Here is a 25,539-nt window from a genome sequence, read left to right as displayed (position 1 = left end):
CAAGAAACAGTGTGTTAAAGAATAGAGCTCTATCAGAGGGGGTATTGAGGGAGAGCATAAGGTGCAGTTGCACATGATCCTAAATTTGAAGGGGCCCCTAAATTTTTACCATCTAACATTATGTAATAATGTTCTATATTTAAAAAATTGTTTTTGTTAGCATTTTAAACTGCATTGTGCACTCCTTATAAGAGTATTTTTTTTCCTTTTTAAATATCAAAACTTGGAGTACAATGAGATTTAGTGAACTATTAAGTTAGAGGTCTGATTTTTTTTTCCTTTCTAAATATAAGAGTATTTTTTTCCCTTTGTTACTTTTATAATATAACAACATTAGATATATTCAAGTGAACTATAAAGTTAGAGGTCTGATTTTTTTTTTTCTTTTCATGTTTGGCTGTTTAAGAAATAAAACTGCTTTTGATTATTTAGTGAAGGTTATGTTTGTAGCTCTTTTTACTTATCATTAAGGATATTTGTAAACATGCAATCAGTGAGTGCTAAAGTTTGTTTTGAATTTTTTTTTTTTGAACAAATGATATTATCTACGCTAAGAGGGTGGGGAAGTGAGCTAAGCATCACAATGGGCTAATAATAATGTGGTTCAAATTCGTCTTTGGCAAGAATTGAACGTAAGAACTCTCACATACAAGTGAAGAGGAATATCACTAGACTGTAGTACTAAGTGACTTTGGTTTGATTTAAGTGAATGTTTTCTAGTATCAATACTTTTTTAAAACTTAAAACTATCTTAAGAAGGACCCCTTTTACAAATTTCGCACAAGATCCCCAAAATCTCAGAGATAGCCCTAGCTCTATCAGCTAAGACAATCCACCACTTACTAAAACTAAGGACGTTAAACCCCTAGGTCAATGTATTTCTTTGGACTAAAAGAAAATAGTTTTGAGGTCTCAATAGGAGCACTAGGTGTACTCCTAGTTAAAATTCTCAAAACATACAAACAAGAGGGGTGTCCTTATAAGAATAAAGGGAAACATATATAGCATTGCCTCAAAATATCTCACATCGAATAAAACTATAGGACTGGTCTGCATGAACTTTTAGGTATCCTTCACTTACAAGTTGGTTTGTGAGGACAAGTTTTACCCATAAATTATTTAGCATAAAAATTTGATTCCTTGATCTACATTCGACAACACACCATGGCATCGATAATTTTCTCACAATATGCAATGTGAGATGTGTTTAACATTATGGATATTATATAGACAAGTAGACAACCATTACCCCTTTAGATGCCAAATGGATAAAGAGTATGTGGATATGGCACGAAATAATGTCAATACTATCACCCTAATAGGGGATTTATTCAGTAATTTTATCAAAGAAATATTAATAATAATCTAATCAAGTGGTAATTACCTTTAATTGGTAATTTTGATTAGATAGGCCCATTTGGCTAGTACATAATTGAATATAATAAATTTAGGCTTGTTTTATTAACACTTTACAAATGCCCGCACCCCCCTTCCCCTCAAAAAATAATAATCTTAACATACACCCCACATTCTTCACATTTTTATTTTTTACTTCCGTGTAATCACAAAACTGCACAAATGCATAGCAAGCTTGGTCTCAGCAGGAAACAACCTGTAGCTAAATCCTCGGAACCACAAGAATCCTTAGAATGTGATTCCAACTCAGCACCTTCCCTTTTGAGATTTTGAGAAGAGTTGCTCTTTGGAGAGCATAGTACGATGAAAGTTGTAAGCTGTGTTCCCAGGAAGGGGGGTGGGGGAAGGGAGAGAGTTATTGTCCATCGTTGGCCTCTATGGTATGGATTCCAAACATTCATGATCTAGATGTGAATGAGTCGAGTTCAAAATCTCACCAAGCGTAATTGTCTTGATGGCTTTAAGAATGATGCAGTATGCAACAGCAAGCAGCAACATAGTGGAGAGCCTCCTAGACCGAGAACGATCACAGTATGCAACAGAATAGTGGAAAGCATAAGCATCATCTAACGCAATATCAGATTCTTTGAGAAGAAATCCAACAAGTTCAACGTCATCAGAACCTAATGCCTTGTGGATTCTCCTGATTCTCTTATCCTCTATCGGCTCAATTTCCATCGTACTTGATTCATCATTTTCCTCAGATTTGAGACGGAGCAATTTGATATCATTTGAAACTTCATGCAGAAGCTTTTTATAGCCATGTTGTCAAGATCGGACCTTGCTACCCTCTAGATGCAGTGGAAGGCAACTCCTCCTGCATCAGGCCTCTTGATGATAATAATCACGTTTCAATCGTCAAAAATAATTTTTTTTTTCAAACAACGTATTTATAGTGTCATTGGTTATAATTTTGTTCTACAAATGGAGGTGAGTGTAGTTTTGAGAGTTGAAGAAGATAAATAATCTTGAGGATATTTGAGGTGTATTAATTTTTTTTTTTTTGAAAACCTTATGAGGTTGAAATAGTCATTATATACATAAGTCATTTAATATTAAATTTTAAAGTGGTGTGTATTAAACATTATATGAGTTGCTAATAAAAAAACCTAAATTTAAGCAGCGAGTTTGAAATCTAATCATAATTAACCATAGTTTTAACGATAAGAGTATGAGAGTAAATATGTAACTTTCAAATTGTTTACCGACACAGTGGAACCCAACTGAGTTACAAAACTCAAAATGTTTGTGGGACTCAACTGGACTTATTTCACCGTTCGCATTTTGGTGCCTAAAACTCATTAGAAACTGTATGTTAAGCAACATTAGCTGGTAGGGTGCCCATTTGGTGCCTAAGCCCATCTCCAACTGACCCGATCAAAGGGCTATAGGGCTAAAAATAGTTCGAAATGACACAAAAATCGTCTCCAACCGAGGGCTAGGCCAAAGGGCTCATGGACCCAACGGGGCCAAAAATGGGAAATCAGGCCAACTGAGTGGCTCGAACCAGCCATCCCCGGGTCGACCCAAAATTCCAAAGCCAACGGCTACTTAACGTCAACATGACACCAGGTTACTGTTGCATTTGAATTTTTTTTATTTTTTTATTTTGGGACAAATTTTTTTATTAAAATAAAATTCTATTTTTTTATTAAAAAAAATTCTATGTTTTTTTCTATAACTACCTAAGCCATTCCTACACTATTAAGCTACATTAAACAACATTAAACAACACAATCTCCACACTAGTACTACTTGGCGGAGTTATTAAAACTTAAACAACATGAAACTTACATAACATTAAAAAAAACATTTAATAACATAAAATTATTATTGGGGGAGATTACATATCGACAAGAAATCTGGAGAGTTACTCATTTTAGTGACACATGTCACTTAAAAACCTATTTGAAAAGTTATTGAGATTACATATCGAAAAATTATTTAAGTAACCATATTAATTCAATTAAAATCATAAATTATGTTTGGCCTATGACCCTTTAGCCCCCTTGGTTGGAAATGGTTTTTTATTACATGGCTATGTTTGACCTATGACCCTTTGGCCCCTTCGGTTGGAGATGATATGAAATATGGCTTGACACTGTTCATTAAAATATAATTTCTTGGAGAGCTATAGGGCTAAACGGAGCCCTCTGACCCTCTTTCGGTTGGAGATGGCTTAACAATCAATAAGCACCTTTAAAAGGTGTCTAAGAGGCAACGGCCACACTTCAATAAACTGTGTCCTTGCACGTTCTAAAATTTGCATTACGGAGTGGGCCACCGAACTTCATGGGCTGGATTGTATTGGGCCATTAATTAAAAGTCAAAGTGGGTTGCAATATTTAGCCCAATAAGTTTTATTTATTTATTTAACTTTATCAAAACAACCACAGCTTTACTCGGCTCACGCACTGGGACTATGGAGTCCGCAAAGCCCTACCCGCGCTCAAACCCTCTGCTCTCGCTCTCCACCTTCATACACCAGCACTGCCTCCGCCTCGGCGCCGAGCTCTCCACCCGTTTCGAAGACACCAAGCGGCTCGCCGGAAACTTCGCGCCGCTGGCGAGCAGGCGCATGTGTTCGGCTCCGGTGTATCCGCCCTTCGCGTGGCTGGCCCAGAGCAGTCACGCCCTGGCCGCTACCCTCAGCTCGGACCACGTGGCGAAGAGCCTGGCCGGCACGGCGGTGTATACGGTTAGCAATTCGAACAATGAGTTCGTGCTCATCTCTGATCCCAATGAGGCCAAGTCCATTGGATTGCTTTGCTTTCGGCAGGAAGACGCCGAAGCATTCCTCGCTCAAGTTAGTATTTTTAATTTTTTTTTGGAGGGAAAAATTAGTAGGATGAGTAATTAGTTGCATTTAGAGGTTAATTGGATGGAAGGTTAATTGGATGGAGGAATTAGTTGCATTTAGCTTCATTGAGTGGAAATTTAATGTCTTGCTTTATTTTTTGGCTGAAAAAGATGCATTTAGATAAATTGGGATTGTTGAGAAGTCAAGTGATTTGAAATGTGGATGTTATTTTTTGCTTGGATTTTCAGCTGGTTTTGAATTTGGGTGATTCAGGTTCGATCGAGGAGAGAATTACGAAGTGCGGCTAAAGTTGTCCCGATTACTCTTGACCAGGTGACTTGGTATAAAATGAAAAGCAATTAGCACAGAGTAACCAGAATTCCATATTATTAAATTGCCTGTGAACTTGCGAATTAATCATTTGTAGGCTAGAATTTGGTGTCCTAATTTGGTCAAGTAATTTCAATAGTTGAACAAGTAAGGATAAAACATATCTGTGAGTGGCGAGAATTTGAGGAAAGGTTCCATCTAGTGGGCAGCATATGGTCTCAGATTATCAAAGTTATGGGGGTAAGTGTAACAAGAACTAGTGTTAGTGTTATGCTACTTAATTTCCACATTGCTTGTTGCCTTAAACTTAGATAGTATGTACAGTGGTAGATCCATAAGATTTAGCATTACTCTGTATCTTGTAGGTGTACATGCTGAAGGTTGAAGGAATTGCATTCCGGTTTCTGCCTGACCCAGTTCAAATAAGAAATGCACTCGAGGTTTCTGTTTTTCATTATGTATTTGCTTTATATTTCAGTTACAATTGGTCCTCTTTTTTTTTTTTTTTTTTTTTTTTATGGTCTTAAGGCTTCACTAGGGTATGTCTATGTTTTGATACATAATCCACATGCACTTTCATTCCTTATGCCCCTAGTGGCCCTTGGACACTTGCTTCACCCAATGAACCCTGTATGACATGCATTATACTGGACTTCTGTCTTCATTTGTAATTGTCTTGGAAGAAACTCTTGGAATGACTGTCATATGGGCCTCCATATCGACACTTTCGAATATCGATTTTTAAGACATAGTTAGAACAAGGAGCTTCGATGAAATGGATATATTAGATGCAACACATTAAACTGTGTTTGGACAGAAAGTCTACTGCTTGTCGTTACATATTGACTGTATCCTTTAAGGCAATTCAAACTGGGTATGCATTACATGAATCTGTAATTTCTTTTCTGAAACAATTAAGATTGGTTCACAATCATTTTCTGTTTTGTAGCTCACGTCCGCTGACAGGAGTGCATTTGATGGAGTTCCTGTTTTTCAGGTAGGCTAGTCTACTTGTTGATTGTAATTAATAGATTGCAGGAGTGTTTGAAACATGCTAGGTAGGATGATCCAGGGGATGAACACCTCCAACTCTGTAGTGCATTATATGGATGACAGTAGTAATTCACGCATGAGTAGTGCATTTTCATCGTATATTAAAAAGGTCGTACCCAGTGCACAAGGCTCCCGCTTTACGCAGGGTCTGGGAGAGGTGAAAAAAACAAGTTTATCTTTTGGGAATTGCCTGACCTTATGGGCTCGTTTAAGTGCCCAGGCGGTAGGGTTGTCATGTTGCTGTTCTCAGATCTAGTGAATTGGTGGGCCTTATCTGGGAGTGATCCTTAGGCAGTGGAATTGCTTGGGTGAATATGGCGGTTATCTTACGATTAAATTTTTGTTTACGGTCGGACCTTCTGGAATTGCTTGTATGAATATGGCGATTATCTTAAGAGTAAATTTGTGTTTACAGTCGGACCTTCTGATTATGAAGAAGAAAAACAAGCGTTACTGCCCAATATATTTCACCAAGGTACTTAGAATTGAAGCCTCGAGCTTGTATTTATGTATTGTTTTGTCAAGTAACTTGCTTTTATGAGATTGGTTTAGACGTAATTAAATTTTGTTTCCATGATGCAGGAAGATATAGAAAAAGAATTGTCAAAGGTCTCAAGAGCATCTAGAGGACCAGGGGTTTCTCAACATATTATGGTATTGTATAAGCTGTTGTCAATGCTTTTTACTCTTTAAAATGAAAAAACATTTCTAGATAATTGATGTGCAAAAGAATTCATTACAGTCAGAAAATAGGAAGAAAATGTGTCATCATATCTGTTGATAAGGCTTCCCGTTGCTTTATTGCATTCTCATCATTTCAATAAAATGTTTTAACAGGTTGGCAGTTTGGAAGACGTTTTGAGAAAAATGGAGGTATTTGGTCTGGTTACTGCAAATTTTTTTTTGTTCTTTTGCTCCTACTCTCTAGTATTTTTGTTGAAAGAAGTTCAATGTTAATGCAGTCAAGCGAAAAGAATTCAGGCTGGGAAGACCTGATTTTCATTCCACCGGGAAAAAGCTACTCCCAACACATTCAAGATGTGGTTAAAGCCTGAAACGTACAGAGCCCATCTTCAACTAACCGTACGAGGATTTCAATTAGCAGTGAGCCCCTTGCATGTTTCAAAAGGTTCTCATAAATAAGGCAGGTCCGCCATCATGCTCGCTCACTCTTTGTTTTCCCTCGGAGCTGGTCAATCATATGCAAGGGGAAGCAGAGCTTGGAAGAGAACGTGGCAGAATGGAACAACCCGAATTTTTCTTTGCTGAAGGTCAGTGAATTGCCAACTGTGGACTCTAGTGGAAATTATTCGGTAAATTTGATGTCATTGTTCTCTAGAGAGTGTATCAATGTTCCTGGTATTGTAGACGGGTTAAGAGTATTCAACTATTTAACCACCATGTGGCTCTCAAACCCCCGTATAACACATGTTGAAAGGCTTAAATGTATATATTACATGGAAGTTCTACGACAGGAATGCTATGTTGTGTATTATCTTGTAAGACGACGTTGTTTCGGGTGGTACTTTAAGGATAAAAGGGTAATAATGCACATTGAGAAATAGTTTGCCGAAAAGAATGTCAACCCCCAAACCCCAAACCAACTAATGTAAGCTTGATTAACCTGCTAATGAAAAACACTCCACAGCAAGAAAATTTTGGAGGCCGGTTTTATTTTATGTGAGAATTTGGTGTTGGGGTTTTGTTTGTGTATGTGGATTTGGTGATGGGTGGTTGTGGTTGTTGAATTCTTGTGAAAAATCATCATGAATCTGTACTTTTATTCTCAATTGAGTATTCATATGATGAAGTGTGTTAAACAATATAATACTATTAGATATATGCACCATCTACACAATTGTTAAACAATATAATACTGATGAAGGAAACTTTTTCCTTCCGAACTCCTTGAAACGAAAATTCATCTCTTCTATTATCTTTCGTGCCTTCAGTTACATAAATTTATCTAATCTCATTCATTCCTTTTTGGTAGGGCTCGAGCCATCAGCAAAAAAACCACTTCGAAAGCACTGGAATTCTAACTTTGTGTTAGGACCTACAGTCCTAGGGATAAATTCTAGACACCAAACGAACTCGAGTATTACATTACTAAATTCATGGACTAATGTGTGACATATGTAACACGCTCTTGGATCTAGAGGACATTGATAAAGTGTACTCAAGGCCCCATCTTCAGTTGGTCACAAATCAAGATGTTGACATTTAATCCAAAAACCATGATGTGCTGATGTCTAACCTAAAGCCTATTTATAAGTTATAAATCAATTGCATTTTATGGAGGAGGAGAAAATAATGAGAAAATGTGGATATATAGGTGCAACCACACAATTTCTTAAGGGGTAAAAGCGACATTGCATTGCATGAAGGAAGATGACAGGACAACCATTTAGTTGTTGTAGAGTTGGGGGCCTGTATTGGATACCTTTGTATTTACTTTAAAGTACCGATATTGCCATTTGTCGGTTGTCACCCCTGCCCTCCTATCTATTGCTTTTATTTAACGGGACGATAAGAAAATTTTAAAAACAAAAAGGGTTATTAAGTATATATAACTTCAAGTGCTTATGACATGATTGTTATTTTTGTTTTTCAACTTTGTTAGTTTTGTTTTCCAAGTTACGGTAATTCTTTTTAGCACCCCTTTTAACAAATTGAATTGAAATAATACGTATATTATCTTGTTATATTATTGTTAAAGTTTAAGTTACAATCCTACATTCGAACGTGATTTCATTCATAATCAATTAAATTGATAGTGGTGACTACCAAGAGTAATTTTGGAATTTGGAAAATATTAACAACTATTAACCATAAGTACTATTACTAATTTACTATCATGGAACAACTATACAGAAGAAGCGAAGCTTTCTATGCGCCGACCTTTGTTGTTTGTCTGCGAGGGGAGGGGAAGTCCAAAACAAGGCAACGACGCTGGAGCTTTTTAAATGGTTTTCTTTTTTTTGAGATTTACTCTAATTTCGCTGTCTTTAGCTCTCTAACCACTGCAGCTAAATTCATCTCCCAAAACATATATTTCCTAATCGGAGACGGAGAGAGAGAGAGAGAGAGTCTATATATATATATATATATATGTGTGTGTGTGTGTGTGTCTATCGATATACAGAGAGTTCCCAAAAGATAATGGAAGGACATGCTGGTCTTCAAAAGATGATGAAGGCTACTTCTTTGAAATCTGCTATGGTGATCAAAATCAACTTGGTTTTAATTGCTTTGCTTTTCGTTGTCTATGCTGCCCTTCTTCTCCAGCCATCCTCCTCCGTCTACTACGAGAATGCAGCTTCTCTTATTAGGTGCTCATTGCGAGAGTGCAATCACAAGGTAAGGTGAGTCATTTCTCTTTAATTAATCATTCATTTTGGTTAAACAAATTACTTATTAAGCAGCATGCTCCAGGTGCGGTACCCTTCCGTCAATTCTGTCAAGTTTTCAGCCTTACGACCATACTCTCCAGCCAAACAAATTTAATTTCTCATAACGTATATATAGACGGAGTTCTATATATTAAAGTCCGTTTTTGTGTAAGCAGGTGGACAATGGAGAAAATCGTTAAGCCAGTATTGGAGGAGACCAAATACAACATATCAAGGCCTAAAGCCAATATGAGCAAGATAGAGGTGCCAAGCTTTTTGAATGAAACAATGGGAAAAGGGATGAAAATTGGCATGGTAAATATGGATGAGAATGATTTGAGTGAGTGGGATAATCATGGAAAGGCAATTCCAATCCGTTTTGATCGGGTTTCGGATAACTTCAAATGGGACGATTTATTTCCCGAGTGGATTGACGAAGAGGAAGAGAGTGACGTCCCAACATGCCCGGAGATACCAATGCCAGATTTTCAAATTTACGAGAAGATGGACATGGTGGTTGCTAAGTTGCCATGCAAGTATCCGGAAGAAGGGTGGAGGAGGGAGGTGTTTAGGCTCCAAGTTCATCTTATAGCGGCTAATTTGGCTGCGAGGAAAGGAAGGAAGGATTGGAATAGGAAGACAACTAAAGTGGTGTTTTGGAGCAAGTGTAGGCCAATGCTGGAGATCTTTAGGTGCAATGATTTAGTCAAACAGGAAGGGGATTGGTGGTTGTTTGAGCCAGATATGGCTAGGTTGCGGCAAAAGGTATCATTGCCTATTGGTACTTGCAATTTGGCTTTGCCTTTATGGGGACAACAAGGTACACCTCCAAATTCTGACATCGTTTTTGAAATATATCATTGGTTGTAAATAATTATGTATCTATTTCTCTTTTTTCTTAAATAATTTATACGTGATTAGAGAGATAACTACATAACTGTACACCACTAACAATTTAGTACAAAGTTACAAAGAGCTGTTACGAGATTTTGAAATATAGTCACAAATTTGTTAACTTGATTAAAAGAACAAATATAGCGAAAAACTTATGACAAAAATATGATCAACATGGTGACAATAAATGTGATCCAAATCACATAATTGATGATGAAAAATCTGTAATTGATGAGAACTTAATATTGTTACAGGAATTGATCAAGTGTATGATCTGACTAAAATTCGAAGAACAACAAACAAACCCAAACGAGAAGCCTACGCCACAGTCCTCCACTCCTCCGACATGTACGTTTGTGGCGCCATAACCTTAGCCAGGAGTCTACTCCAAACCGGCACCAGACGCGACCTTGTCCTCCTCATAGACAACTCCATCTCCACCCTCAAGCGCGACGCTCTCTCAGCCGCTGGCTGGAAGCTCCACGTCATCGAACGAATCAGAAACCCTAGAGCCGAAAATGGTACCTACAACGAGTACAACTACAGCAAGTTCCGACTATGGCAGCTCACTGAATATGACAAAATCATCTTCATCGACGCCGACATTATTGTCCTTCGAAACCTCGACCTTCTCTTCCACTTCCCGCAAATGTCAGCCACCGGCAACGACGTGTACATCTTCAACTCCGGCATCATGGTCATCGAGCCCTCCAACTGCACGTTCCAGTTTTTGATGGACCACAGAAGTGACATCATATCGTACAACGGTGGCGACCAAGGCTACCTCAACGAGGTCTTCGTGTGGTGGCACCGGCTGCCGCGGAGGGTGAACTTTTTGAAGAATTTTTGGGCCAACACGACAAGCGAGAGGACGGTTAAGGATGAGCTGTTTGGGGCGGACCCACCGAAGCTTTATACGATACATTACTTGGGATGGAAGCCATGGGTTTGTTATAGGGATTATGATTGTAACTGGGACGTGGCGGAACAACTTGTCTACGCGAGTGATGTGGCGCACGAGAGGTGGTGGAGGTTCCACGACGACATGGACGAGGGGTTGCAGAAGTTTTGTGGGCTGACGAAGATAAGGAAGAATGATTTGGACTGGGAACGAAGAAGGGCGAGAAAGTTAGGGTTTCCAAATGGGCATTGGAAGATCAAAATCAAAGACCCTAGACGGAAGATTGTGGTGGCATAGCATAATTTATATGTTGCTTTTTTGGATTCATATTAATTTTTCTTGTCATTTTTTGTTTACAGAAATATAGGAGATGTCCCTTCCATAACCAGACTATATATACATTATGCATGTACTCATATCCTGGGATAATGTGTTTTCCTTTAACTTGTAAGTATGTGTTAATACTTATAAATAGAGATGCACAAGATCGAGATGGCAGCGTGACAATTTTCACATAAATGACGGATACAATTATTTGTAGCTTTGAGCTTAGAGAGATACGGTTAACAATATGGTATGCATTATATTAGCTAATTGATATAGAAAAGTGAGTGAGCTTAACTGAGGGACGTGCTTGTTATGGAGTTGGTGATTCAAACGTTATTTTTTTGGGTAAATTCTTAAAAGATCATGTTTGTAAAATATTCAATTGTTTAGTTAAACTGTAGTCATGTTGTTTTAAGAAAAATCGTGTTCGTTATTTATTTTAAGGACACTTTGAATGTGGTCCCTAGCTATCAATATTATTTGATTGAAACCTTATCAGTTTTTATTTTTTTATCGAAGTCCCTGACATTAATGTAATGGTTACTATATTTTTTAAATTAAAAATTAAAAATTGAAATTTGTATTTGTTTATATTAGTGATATTTTAAATATAACCCATAATTTGCGGGATTAAAAATAATAAAATATAAATTATACTCTCAATTCTATTTTGTGTGTGTGTGTGTGGGTACATTCATCAAACTTAACAAAAAAATTATTGTACCAAAATATGGATACATTCTTCAAAACATAAAAAAAAAAAAGATATTAGTTTAAAAAAAGATGTTAGTTTAAACATAGAAAAAAAAGATATTAGTTTATACTATCTATTATATTAGTAAATTTCTTCGATTAAACTTGACATCGATACATTCTCAAATCAATAAAAAAAAAATGTACCCATATAAGTTTAAAAATGGATTAAATTTTTTTAATGGATTTTATATTAAAAAATTGGGTACTTTTTGTATAAAAAATTTGTACATTTTATATTAAAAAAATGGTACATTTTACATATAACAATTTGTTATATCTAAGAATGGGTACATTTAAGATTAAAAAATTGAAAATTATATGAATGGGTACATTTAAGATTAAAAAGTTGAGAACCTTTTTTTATAAAAAACTAATTTGTACAAACTTATTCTAATTTTTTTTTTTTTGAAATGTTTGAATTGAAAATTAATTAGGAGTTTAATAGAGGTGTGAGTATTAAAACCCTAAATCAATTACCGATTTTATTTAAAAAAATATGTAATAAACATGTAAATTCATTATCATATTAATGCTATGGACTCCAATCAAAATTTGAAAACTAATAAGGTTTCGGTCAATGAACATTAGTAACTAAGGACTAGATACTAATTTTCCCTATATTTTATCACAAATAGATGTTTTAATTATTTATTGATTTGTCAAATTAAGCATATTTTATTATGTGCCAGTATTAAGTAAACCAGCTGAAGTGACAATTTTTTTCTCGTAATTAAGCTGGTCACTATCTGTCACTAAGACTTAAGAGCAAACGTTAAGAGACAAAACTCATTAATCTTCTTGCGTCTAATGTAATGCAAGGATCGATGGTTGATCAGGTGTGATAGGGAAAGGATACGGAGATGAAAGATTGGTTGAGCTAAAATAATTTGGTATACCAACTAAATTAGGGATCACCACATATGAATGTGTAACGAAATATATTGGCCCAAAGAAACTAAATGGTTTCAAAACTGAACACATTAGGGTAGAAATTGTATTATAAATTTAGCAAGGGGGTATTATGGGATAATATCCTTTTTGGTTAACTGAATCAGTAAGATTTACGTATAACCTTATCTCACAAACTTGATGGGCTAAAGAAATATATATAGAAAGGGATATGTTTGTTACACACCTTTTTAGCCCGTCGAACCTCATCCCTTTTTTTAGTATTTGAGCATGTTGTCTTGAGTTTACAATCCAACAATTACATGTGTTCTACGTCAACTCATTTATATTGTCCATGTGTTTGGCTTGAAAATTTGTCACATGTTAAAGAGCGTGTTAAGATGAATACACATTGATGGAAGGATAAACCTTACATAGACTAATAATTAACTTGTGCTACTCTCTATTTTGCTAATTAGTTTTATGGTAGAACTTCAACTTTCTATTAAACTAAACATAGTAAATACCAAAAATATATATGACAATATTTGGGAATTTCTTATATATTCTTTAATCTCCAAAGTGGAGTATATATAGGAGTTACAATTGGTATTACATATGTACTTCACCAATGTAGGACAATAAACTACTATTTACACTTTAACTAATACATAACTCGCAACACTCCCCCTCAAGTTGGTGCAAAGATGTCACGCATGCCCAACTTGTCAAGCGAGTTGGAAAACCCACTATTAGACATAGCCTTAGTAAGAACATCAACAAGTTGATCTTCAGATCTCACAAACGGAAACATAATAATTCCAGCATCCAATTTTTCCTTAATGAAATGTCGATCAATCTCTACATGTTTTGTTTGATCATGTTGCACTGGATTATGAGCAATCTTAATAGCAGCCTTCTTATCACAATGAAGTTTCATAGCACCATTGGGTTTAAACCCAAGATCTCTCAACAATTTTTTCAACCACAACAACTCACATACACCATGAGACATACCACGAAACTCAGCTTCTGCACTTGACCTAGCCACGACTTTTTGTTTCTTGCTTCTCTAAGTAACTAAATTACCACCCACAAACGTAAAGTATCCAGATGTAGATCGCCGATCAATGATAGAACCTATCTAATCTGCATATGTATACCCTTCGACATTCAAATGACCATTCTTGGAGAAAACCAAGCATCTGCCAGGAGCCATCTTCAAGTACCTCAAAATACGGGTTACTGCATCCATATGAGCTTCACTAGGTGAGTGCATAAACTGACTTACCACACTAACTGCATAAGCAATGTCAAGGCGAGTGTGAGACAAATAAATTAATCTCCCCACAAGCCTCTAATACCATTCCTTATGAGTAGGAACTTGATCTGGAAATAAGCCCAGATGATGATTGTGCTCAATCAGAGTATCAACAGGTTTGCAATCTAACATACCTATTTCAGTTAACAAATCAAGAACATACTTCTGTTGAGACAAAAAAATACCATGCTTGGATCGTGCAACCTCAATTCCAAGAAAATACTTCAATTCACCCAATTCTTTCATCTCAAATTCAGTAGCTAGGTACTTTTGAAGGCGTTGTATCTCCTTCTGATCATCACCAATTACTATCATGTCATCAACATAAATAATCAATGCAGTTAGCTTACCATTTTGTCGCTTTAGAAACAAAGTATGATCTGAATGACTCTGGATATACCCAAACTTCTTCATTGAACTTGTAAACCTCCCAAACCACGCTCTAGAAGATTGTTTCAAATCATACAAAGCCTTTCGTAACCTGCATACAACACCTTTTCCAGGAGATGTTCCAATACCAGGTGGGAGATTCATATAAACTTCCTTCTTAAGATCACCATGAAGGAAAGCATTCTTAACATCAAACTGCAACAGAGGCAAATCCTGGTTTGCTGCTAAGGACAGAAGAACACGCACAATATTAAGTTTGGCAGTAAGAGCAAAAGTCTCCTAATAATCCACCCCATAGATTTGAGTATAACCCTTAGCAACTAATCTGGCTTTATACCGGTCAATAGAACCATTTGCTTTGTGCTTAATAGTAAACACCCATCTACATCCAACGACTTTCTTCCCGTTTGGTAACGGAACCAAATCCCAAGTAGAATTCTTTTCCAAAGCTTCCATCTCAACTTTCATGGCATTAACCCACTTAGGGTCAGACAAAGCATCTTGTAATTTTGTTGGAATTGATACACTAGATAGCTGACATATGTAAGATGCATACGGTTTGGACAAACGATGAGTAGACACATAATTGTTGATAGGATATTTGGCTTTGGCATGCATATCAGGCTCATATTGTACTTTAGGTTTTCCACGATTAGCTCATGGAGGCAACTGATAAGTAGAAGAATCGTCAGAATTTACCTCATGTATGCCACCATCTTGTACCAAACTGTTAGAAGAATCATCACTGGACGAACCATCATCAGGCAACTCGTTAGACATATCAGCAACATGAAACTGATCATCAGAAAGTAATTCGTCTAACATACAATCAGGCAACTCGCTGGGCACATCGGATCTATCATCAGTAGAAATAGTTCCGGGAATGACAAGTGACCGATCACTATCTGTAGCCAACTGATCAGTATCACGCAATATAATAGGTTCTGTTTCCAACTCTGCTTATAACACACCATCCATACCATTTCTTGGAATCTGTATTTCACTCCCCTTCTCCCCCTGAAGTGGAGATTCGGAAGAGGGTTTCACAAAATACGAAACTTTCTCGTGGAATGTGACAAACCAACAGAATCCATTAGAAGTAACTTTCGCTGGACCCCACACATCAGAATGTATCAAATCAAATGGCAAAGTAGCTTTAGAATCACTTACAGGAAAAGAAGCACGGTGACTCTTAGCCACGACACATGTTTCACACTTGAACTCTGAATCACTACAAGTGCGAAACAAAGAAGGAAATAGATGCTTCATATAACTGAATGATGGATGTCCCAATCGTCGATGCTACAACCAAATTTGATGTCTGTCATCCATTTTAGCACTTAAAACTTGATGATTATTTGAACCGGAAACAACAGTATCTTCCATAGTCAAGATGTACAAACCCCCTATTCTTTTACCATGACCAATTATCTTCTAAGTTTGAATGTCTTGAAAATAATAATACGTAGGGTAGAAGTGAGCATAACAATATAAGGTATCAAGAAATTTTCCTACCGACAAAAGATTGCACTTACATCAGGAACAAGTAAAGCACGGACCAGTGATAACGTTGGAGTCAGAGAAATAGTGCATTCACCCTTCACAGAGGAATGTGCTCCATTTGCACTAGTAATATACGGATCACGAACATAATCACATAATTCATCAAACACTCTAGGGTCACTTGTCACATGATCAGTGGCCCTAATATCAATTATCCATTTATTTGTTCCACCAAGATGCATAACAACACTATGATTATATTGAGCCATTGAACAAAATCACGAACAATAAAGGTACAAAAGATACGCAGCGGAATGAAAACAATTTACCTGAATATTGTAGCAATCACTGTTCACAGCACTGTAGCAAAACACTATTCATGGCACTGTAGCAATGTGTTCACAAAGCAGATCACTGTTCACGCACTGTAGCAAACGTTGTACTGTAACGCGACACTATTCATTTTTTTTTCTTTTCAACGAAGGAAATCACGAAAAATGTGGGCACAAAATTAAAGCACACAAGTCACCAAGAACGAACTGCTCTGATGCCATATTAAACTAAATATGATAAATACCAAAAATATATATGACAATATATGGGAATTTCTTATATATTCATTAATCTCCAAAGTGGAGTATATATAAGAGTTGCAATTGGTATTACATATGTACTTCACCAATATGGGACAATAAACTATTATTTACACTTTAACTAATATATAACTCGCAACACTTTCTTCACGTCGCCATGTTTATGTTGTCTGCGTGTTTGGCTAACCAAAATGTAAACTGATCAATTACAATAAATTGGATCCGCACATGTAAGAGGGTGTGTTGAGAATGACTCTCACATTGATGGGAAAATGAGACCTTGCATGAGTTTATGAGTAAGTTGAACTACTCCTCATATTACCAATTAGTTTCACATATTATCAATTAATTTTATGGTGAAACCTCAACTTTAGATATTGTGGGATAAGCTCTCTGTTTTTTTTTTCAATGATATTATGAATGATGACTTATAAAACACAATTAAGATCCTTAAAATAGATTGTTAAATTGACTGACTAGGATGTCTCACAAATAGGCTAATCATTTGAAGAATCTTTCAATAAAAGATGGCTTAAAAACAAGTTAAGCTAGTTATTTTTTTTCCTTTTAAATAATGGGAACAACTGGTGGCAAGCCACTGTTATCCACATTTTCCGAACACGAAAATGCTATGAGAAATTTCATCCTACCCGTGACCACAGTCACCAATTCAAAGCAACAATATGAACATAAGTAAATCAACGACTGAAGAAGGTCAAGATCTCTCTTCCATGGCACAAGTAAATCTACAACTGTAAACTGTGCTCGTTTGTGAGTAACGTGGGTTACAAGAAATATTCTCTCTCTCTCTCCCTCTCTCTCTCTCTCTCTCTCTCTCTCTCTCTCTCTCTCTCTCTCTCTCTCTCTGCGTTCTCTATGTTCTCTTCTTCCTACATTCTCTTGTTTCCTCATTTATCTCTATGTTCTCTTCTTCCTACATTCTCTTGTTCAGATTATATGATACAATGATCAGTCAGATGTGGTAGGGAAATGATACGAGCATGTAAGATTAGTTGAACGAAACTACTTTGGTGTACCAACTAAAGTATCATCACAAATGAAAGATATTGCCTTTGTATTCACTTTAAAGTACCAACTAAACTACTTTGCATTCACTTGAAAGTACCGATATTACCTTTGTCACCCTGACAGACTACTATCTATTGCATCCTTGACAAAAAAAAATTAAAAAAAATAAAAAAGCTATCTACTGCTTTTATTTAACACGAAGATAAGACAAATTTGAAAACAAAAAGTGTTAATTAATGGAAATATGTGTTCCTAGTGCTTATGACATGGCACGTTTAAAGGTTATTTCGTTTTCACTTTTTTCTTTTTTTAAATTTTGCTTGTAACATACTGAAATAATATGGTACATGTACTGTTGTGATGTAGATTTTGAGTTACGATCCTGTTAATTAGATCAATAAAACTAAGATCACACTTGTATTCCTCCCATGTATTTTTTCGTTTGCAAATAACGTATCTTGATCAAATAAAATTAAACTCATTCAACACGACTGAGCTTAATCTTTGATTTGGGTTGACGTCCACCTCATGCACGTTCATGGAGGAAGGCACCTGTGAGCTTTCAGCTTTGGATATCAGCGGATTGTCTTCTGACATTTTGAGGGTTGAACACGCTCGAATAGCAGTATAGCAGACGCAGGTTAATTTCCTGATCTGATACCATGTTGATTTTCAAGGATTGAATTGTATTTCACTCATGAGTTCTCTTACAATTGTACAACAATATATAAGAGGATTAACCTCTTGCTTTGCTCCACAACAGGTGGCTTAGGAAAAATAAATAACAGCCCCTTAAATTAAGGAAGTTGACAACTTAGATTAAGAAGTTGACACCCTTGAATTAAGGAAGTTGTTTGGCTTAGGGAAAATAAATAACAACCCCTTGAATTAAGGGAAGAAGTTGACAACCTAAGGACAAGCCCCTTGAATTAAGGACCGTAAGCTTCCCTTAATATTCAGAAACCGACTTCCAATACTCCCCCTTAAGCTGGATCCATAAGGTTTATGGATCCAAGCTTGGACAGAAGCCATTGAAACTGATGAAAAGCCAATGGCTTGGTGAAAATGTCAGTCAGTTGGTCGAAGCTTCGTGTATACCGTGTCTGAATTACCTGCGACTGCACCTGTGCCCGAACGAAATAACAGTCAATCTCAATGTGTTTCGTTCTCTCGTGAAACACGGGATTAGATGCTATATGCATGGCTGCCTAATTGTCACAGAATAAGGACATAGGAAGAGTTGCAGGGAACCCTAAATCACACATAAGACCCTTAAGCCAGATCAACTCACATGCAGTGGAAGCCATTGCACGGTACTCAGCTTCGGCACTGGATCTGGCGATAACAGTTTACTTTTTACTTTTCCAGGTGACCAAGTTTCCACCGACAAATGTACAGTAGCCGAAGGTGGACTTACGATCGATTGCGTTGTCTGCCCAATCAGCATCACAATACCCTACGACTTGAGTGTTGTCATTCTTCCGCATGATGATACCACGACCCACTGAACCTTTTAAGTAGCGTAAGATATGTTTAACCAGAGTCAAATGTTCAAGAGTCGGGGAGTGCATGAATTGGCTCACAAGACTTACAGAATAGGTGATGTCGGGTCTAGTGATTGTGAGGTAGATCAATTTTCTAACCAATTGCTGATAATAGGTGATATCAGTGAGTGGCGTGCCCTTCAAGCTAGGTTTTTGCTTACTGTTAAGATGATTGGTGGCTGGTTTAGCATCGTTCATGTTAGCATCCTTGAGCAAATCCAAGACATACTTTCTTTGGTTAAGAAACAATCCCTTGTGTGAGGTTGCCACTTCTATACCAAGAAAGTACTTCAATATCCCAAGGTCTTTAATTGCAAATCTTTGTTTGAGAGATTGTTTGAAAGTGGAGATCTCGTCAGTATTATCACCGTAATTATCAGATCATCAACATAAATCAGCACAACTAATGTGTCCACAGCTCATGTGCGAACAAATAATGAGGAATCGGCGTTGCTGCTTTTAAAACCAACACTAGTGAGAACTGAGCTCAGTTTGGCATACCAAGCTCGTGGGGACTGCTTTAGGCCATAAATGGCTTTGTGCAATCTGCACACCACATTCGGTTCATTGCTTTGTGGATGCCCTGGTGGCAATTTCATATAGACTTCTTCTTTGAGATCACCGTGCAAGAATGCGTTCTTCACGTCCATTTGGTACATGGACCATCCTTTGTTTACAACTACAAACAATAACACTCTTACTGTGTTCATTTTGGCCACAGGTGCAAACGTTTCTTTGTAATCCACCTCGAATGTTTGAGTGAATCCCCGAGCCACCAGTCTTACTTTATGTCTCTCAATTGAACCATCTGACTTGAATTTGAGTTTATAAATCCATTTGCAACCCACTGCTTTCTTGCCTGTTGGAAGTTTGGTGATGCTCCAGGTATTGTGTTGATCTAGAGCTTTAAGTTCTTCTTGCATTGCCTCTTTCCACACATCTTAGCTGTTGGCCTCGTGGAAATTCTGAGGCTCCTGGTAACTGGATATAGTGCTTAGGAATGCAGCATGATCCGGTGTCACTCTCTTGTATGACACACAATTGGAGATGGGATGTATGGGTTTGTACATGACAAAATCCTGAAGTCTTGTGGGAGTTTTTCTAACACGCATTGGATTGCGTCGAGGAGCTGGAAGAGTTATTTCACACTCGTTCGCATCATCTTGATTGTCACAATTGTCATGCAGTGTATCCTTAGAGTGAGACCCTTCATTGCTATCTTCATTGGGAGAAGCATCAACGTTGACATAATTGAGCTCGCGTTGTTGTGGTCCCTCTAGTTCAATTCTTGGTAGTGGGAACACATCCAAGATGCCATCCCCTTGGGCTGTGATTTCACTTGACTTGCTGAAAAAAGGGTTAGTTTCATGAAATCGCACATCTTTGGACACAATCAATCTCCTTAGTTGGGGATTATAACACTTATATCTCTTTTGTGTAGAGGAATAACCAAGAAAAATACATTTGGCAGCTCTAGGATCTAATTTATCTCGGTGAAGAGATTGAACATGCACAAAACAGATACAGCCAAACACTCTAAAGATGTGAGAGGTCAATTTTCCTTCCTTTCATGACCTCGAGTGGAGACTTGAATTCCAAGACTCGGCTGGGTAATCTATTGATGATATATACTGCTACCATAACACCTTGAGACCAAAATCTCTTTGGTATATTCATTTGTAGCATTAGTGCTCTTGTTTTTTCAAGTAAGTCACGGTTTTTCCGTTCGGATGCACCATTTTGTTGAGGTGTTCCAACACAACTTGTTTGATGCATGATGCCATAAGTGCTCAAATAATGTTTCATGATATGGGACATATATTCGGTGCCATTGTCAAACCTTAAGGTTTGAATTTGAGAGGAGAAATGGTTTTTAACAAGGTTATGAAAGTCCTTAAAAACTTCCATAACTTCATTCTTAGACTTTAAGAGATATAACCATGTGACTCGAGAGAAGTCATCCACAAAAATCACAAAATACTTATAGCCATCAAATGATTCACTAGTTGGTCCCCATACATCTGAATGAACTAGTTCAAAACATTTACTAGTTTTAGACAAGGAAGAGTTAAAAGGTAGTCGAGTGGATTTAGACAAGTGGCATGTTTCACATGAAATAGCATCCTTTCCTAAGTTTGGAAATAGAGTTGACAAAATGGGTGAAGAAGGATGAGCTAAACGTTGATGCCACAATTGATTATCTTGAATGGGGTTGAGCTTGGCTTGAAACCTTCTCGGATTGCTCTTTGATATGTAATAGAGACCATCTAAATAAAACCATTCACCAATCGTCTTATTGGTGGCACAATCCTGAAAGATAACATTGTGAGGAGAAAAAATGGCTAAGCAATTCAAGGTATTTGTGATATTTCCCACAGATAGAAGTTGAAATGGGAAAGAAGAAACATATAAAGCCATTGATTCAATTTCGTCTGACATTAATTTTATTTTTTCCTTTCCTAAGACCTTTACATTCTCACCATTTGCAATTGAAACTTGAGAAGGGTTTGCAAATTTTTCAAATTTTTGAGACTTAGACACATGGTTGGTCATATGATCTGTGGCACCCGAATTTGCAACCCAAAAATCATGCAACATATTTATTTTAAGAGCAGTTTTAAAGGCTTTCATGATACCTTGCATGTCCTCTTGGGGTACAGGTTTCGTGTCTGCCTGGAACCCTGCAAACTTGCCAAGCAATGCCGTCGAGTTCCCCTCTTCTATGCTATCAGCACGATCACTTCCAGCACCTCCTTTCTTGCTTTGAAGATACGACATAAACTCGTTCATGAGTTCAGCTGGATTCGCTGTGAAGTTCTTGAGTGGATCTGGCCCATTGAAGGTGGAGGTAGACGCATGATTCGCTCGATGTGGAGTACGGTTCATCCTTTGCACACCCTTGTTGTCCTTCATGAACTCAGGCTTTAACTCTGGGTGTAAAATCCAGCATGTGTCTTTGACGTGACCCGTATTATTGCAGTGTTGACACTTCAAGTTCGGATGCTTTCCTTTGTACCTCTTTTCGTTGGTTATATATGCCCTACACTAGTCGTTGTACCCATGTTCATTACTTTCCTCCTTACTTCTTCCCGTTGAATCGTCGCACACACACTGGTGAAGGAAGAAAGCTCAGTGTTCATGAGTATGTAACATCGAAGGTCTTCATATGTTGAATCAAGACTGGACAAGAGTTGAAATATCTTGTCTTCTTCTTCTCTCTTTCGTAGCAGTGTTGCGTCGGTTGTATGAGGGCGATAGATTTCCAACTCATTCCACATGTTTTTCATGCTTCCTAGGAGTTGCACAAACGATTTGCCATCTTGCTGCAGATCGGAGATGTCCTTCTTTAATTGGAAGACCCGTGCAGCATTGTTTTGGCTGCCATACATTTCCTTGACCGCTTCCCATAGCTGGTACGAGGATTCTGAGTAGCTGAATATTTCAGCTAATTTACGTTCCATGGAATTCAAGAGCCATGACATAACCAGCTGATCCTTGCTAAGCCAAGATTCATAGTTTGATGAGGAAGCATCAGGTACTTTAATGCTTCCATTTATGAACCCCAGCTTGGACCTTCCACCTATCGCCAAAGACACAACTCTCGACCAAGGCAAGTAATTAAACTCATTCAACACAACTAAGCTTAATCTTTGATTTGGGTTGACGTCCACCTTATACACGTTCATGGAGGAAGGCACCTGTGAGCTTTCAGCTTCGGATATCAGCAGATTGTCTTCAGACATTTTGAGGGTTGAACACGCTCGGATAGCAATATAGTAGACGCAGGTTAATTTTCCTGCTCTGATACCATGTTGATTTTCAAGGATTGAATTGTATTTCACTCATGAGTTCTTTTACAATTGTACAACAATATATAAGAGGATTAACCTCTTGCTTTACTCCACAACAGGTGGCTTAGGAAAAATAAATAACAGCCCCTTAAATTAAGGGAGTTGACAACTTAGAATAAGAAGTTGACACCCTTAAATTAAGGAAGTTGTCTGGCTTAGGGAAAATAAATAACAGCCCCTTGAATTAAGGGAAGAAGTTGACAACCTAAGGACAATCCCCTTAAATTAAGGACCATAAGCTTCCCTTAATATTCAAAAACCGACTTCCAATAATACCAAAGTTGAATAAAAACTAAATCTCTTTCAAGATACTAATCTAATTGTCTTTCGGTTAACATAATTTGTGCCTTTCTGTCAACTGTTAATATTAATTTGTTGGCTTTGCGGCCACTCATCTGTTTTTGTGTAAGCAAGTGGATAATGGAGTTAGGATCATGAAGGTAGTATTGGAAGAGACCGAAGGCAATATAACGATGTCTAAAGGCGGTATGAGCAACATAGAGGTGCCAAGCTTTTTGAATCGAACAATGGGAAAGGTGACGATGAAAATTGGTTTGGAAGAGAAAGATTTGAGTGAGTGGGATAAGCTTGGAAATACCATACAAATCGATTTTAACCATGTTTCAGATAACTTAAAATGGGATGATTTATTTCCTGAGCTGATCGACGAATTGGAAGAGAATGACTTCCCAACTTGCCTGCAGATACCAATGCCAGATTTTTGAATTTCCGAGAGGATAGACATGGTGGTTGCTAAGTTGCCTTGCAAGTATCCGGAAGAAGGGTGGAGGAGGGAGATGTTTAGGCTCCAAGTTCATCTTATAACAACTAATCTGGCTGTGAGGAAAGGAAAGAGGGCTTGGAATAGGAAGACAAGGCAAGTGGTGATTTGGAGCAAGTGTAGGCCAATGGTAGAGATATTTAGGTGTAATGATTTGGTGAAACAGGAAGGGGATTGGTGGTTGTTTGGGCTAGATATGGTTTGGTTGCGGCAGAAGATATCATTGCCTATTAGCACTTGCAATTTGGCTTTGCCCTTATGGCGAGAACTCAAGAAATATGAACCAGTGAGGTTTTAGAATGTTGCGGCAAGAAAGGTTCTATGCTAGAATGGAGAAGGGAAGGAAATCAACCAAATTCTTGTGAGGGTGGACTTTCTTGTATTTGCCTAATTTCAGGAGATGACTGAGATGATGGCGTCATAGGAGGCTTATGTTTCTCATCACCCCCCCAAGGGAGACAAAACATAGTAGAGCTTGAGTTTGGGAACTAAGGAATGAAATCATTCGCGAGTGAGTCCTTTAGTAAAGATACTGGCAAGTTGATGCGCAGATGTGATGTAGCGAGTGCAGAGAACACCAAAGTTGGGTAGCTCCCTAACAAAGTGATAGTCAATTTCAATGTGTCTAGTCCTTGCATGAAAGATAGGGTTCACAACAATATGAAGAGCAGACATATTGTCAACAAAATTGCAAGGAGGTACACGCAAGGCGATGCCAAGTTCCCGAAATAAGTAGCAGAACCAACGAATTTCAGTTACCATAGTAGCAAAGGCATGATATCCAGCTTCTGTGCTAGACCTTGAGACAATAAATTGCTTTTTGGCAATCCATGTAAGAAGATTAGGTCCAAGAAAGATGCAAGCACCAGTGGTAGAGCGACAATCATCAACATTTCCAGCCCAATCGGAGTCCGAGAAATCATAAGGGTTGAAATAAGGTGCCTTGTGAAAAAGAAGACCATGAGAAATAGTACCTTTAACATAGCAAAGGATACATTTTGCATTTGTAGATGTGTCGTGCGTGGAGCATGCATAAATTGACATACTTGGTTGACTGCATAAGCTATGTCGGGTCGAGAAAGTGTTGTTAGTTTTATCTTCAAGTTTGACAATAACACCAAGATCATGAAATTCGAGAACATCCTCAAATTGTGACTTCCAACTAAGAAAATTTGTGCGATCCATTGGTATGGTGAAGAGATTAGATATATTGAAGGAGGTAGGAAGAGCAGAAGTGAAGCCCACCATGGTAGATTGAGTCTGACTGTCAGAGGTTCGAGAGGCACCAGATGCAGCGAAAGAGATAGTCGAGTTATCAGTTTGCCATTGATAGTTAGCAGAAGAACAGAATAGGATCGACTGTTTGGGTGTTAGCCCTTTTAAGGCTTTGGTACTGTGGAGCCAAAAATATTCACAGGGCGACACGTGGATTTTTGGACAAAAATGACAAAAATACCCTTGCAGTACAACGAGGTTCCTACGCGCAAGCAGCGGGCAACCCTCTTTCAACCAAAACAGAAGTGCCCAAAATAGGTAACAATTCAAAGTCCATCTCATCAAATCCTTTCTACAAGGTAATTCCCAAACACATTCCTTTTAAATTATGTTAATTGGCTAATTAATGGGTTTATTGCCTAATTAACCCATTAATTGTCAATTAAACCATCCATTATATCCAAATAACTACAAAATACATTCAATTCAACCCTAAAACACCACATGGCTGGCTATCCCCATTTCAAAACCTAATCCATCACTTTTTTCTACCTT

General features: G+C 37.6%; 2 protein-coding genes and 1 long non-coding RNA gene across 5 annotated transcripts; 2 read left to right on the top strand and 1 right to left on the bottom strand.

The window, feature by feature from the left end:
• The first annotated feature begins 3,807 nt into the window (after nt 1–3,807).
• Nucleotides 3,808–7,073, top strand: LOC114821649 (protein TIC 22, chloroplastic-like). Its single transcript, XM_029094623.2, has 8 exons — nt 3,808–4,222; nt 4,490–4,549; nt 4,912–4,986; nt 5,496–5,543; nt 6,015–6,074; nt 6,182–6,253; nt 6,437–6,472; nt 6,562–7,073. Exons 1-8 carry the CDS (start codon nt 3,839–3,841, stop codon nt 6,652–6,654), a joined length of 828 nt encoding a protein of 275 aa, XP_028950456.1. The 5' UTR covers nt 3,808–3,838; the 3' UTR covers nt 6,655–7,073.
• LOC103424686 (UDP-glucuronate:xylan alpha-glucuronosyltransferase 2-like) lies at nt 6,737–11,326 on the top strand. Of its 3 annotated transcripts, none has more exons than XM_008362784.4 (4): nt 6,737–6,870; nt 8,888–8,959; nt 9,168–9,811; nt 10,140–11,326. In XM_008362784.4, the coding sequence occupies exons 2-4, from the start codon at nt 8,913–8,915 to the stop codon at nt 11,081–11,083; spliced, it is 1,635 nt and encodes a 544-aa protein (XP_008361006.4). In that variant the 5' UTR covers nt 6,737–6,870; nt 8,888–8,912; the 3' UTR covers nt 11,084–11,326. The 3 variants fall into 3 exon arrangements, with proteins under 3 accessions (XP_008361006.4, XP_070670862.1, XP_008361004.2); XM_070814761.1 differs by having other exon boundaries at nt 6,846–6,870; nt 8,888–8,964; XM_008362782.4 differs by lacking the exon at nt 6,737–6,870 and having other exon boundaries at nt 8,603–8,964.
• Nucleotides 11,327–21,070: 9,744 nt separating this feature from the next.
• LOC139192035 (uncharacterized) lies at nt 21,071–22,953 on the bottom strand. Its single transcript, XR_011575813.1, has 2 exons — nt 21,774–22,953; nt 21,071–21,447 (listed from the first exon to the last, which is right to left on the bottom strand). It is a non-coding gene; the product is annotated as an uncharacterized lncRNA (long non-coding RNA).
• Between the last annotated feature and the right edge of the window lie 2,586 nt (nt 22,954–25,539).

This window comes from Malus domestica, chromosome 15 (assembly GCF_042453785.1).
Source record: "Malus domestica chromosome 15, GDT2T_hap1".
NCBI lineage: Eukaryota > Viridiplantae > Streptophyta > Magnoliopsida > Rosales > Rosaceae > Malus > Malus domestica.
This window is presented reverse-complemented; position numbering and strand designations above follow the sequence as displayed.

Excerpts from the sequence above, each read along its gene's own strand:
- LOC114821649 (XM_029094623.2), top strand. The coding sequence starts at position 3,839 with ATGGAGTCCGCAAAGCCCTACCCGCGCTCAAACCCTCTGCTCTCGCTC. Across the intron at positions 4,987-5,495 it reads AAATAAGAAATGCACTCGAG|CTCACGTCCGCTGACAGGAG; the intron begins GTTTCTGTTTTT and ends TCTGTTTTGTAG. Across the intron at positions 6,254-6,436 it reads GGGTTTCTCAACATATTATG|GTTGGCAGTTTGGAAGACGT; the intron begins GTATTGTATAAG and ends ATGTTTTAACAG.
- LOC103424686 (XM_008362782.4), top strand. The coding sequence starts at position 8,711 with ATGTGTGTGTGTGTGTGTGTCTATCGATATACAGAGAGTTCCCAAAAG. Across the intron at positions 8,965-9,167 it reads GAGTGCAATCACAAGGTAAG|GTGGACAATGGAGAAAATCG; the intron begins GTGAGTCATTTC and ends TTGTGTAAGCAG. Across the intron at positions 9,812-10,139 it reads GCCTTTATGGGGACAACAAG|GAATTGATCAAGTGTATGAT; the intron begins GTACACCTCCAA and ends ATATTGTTACAG.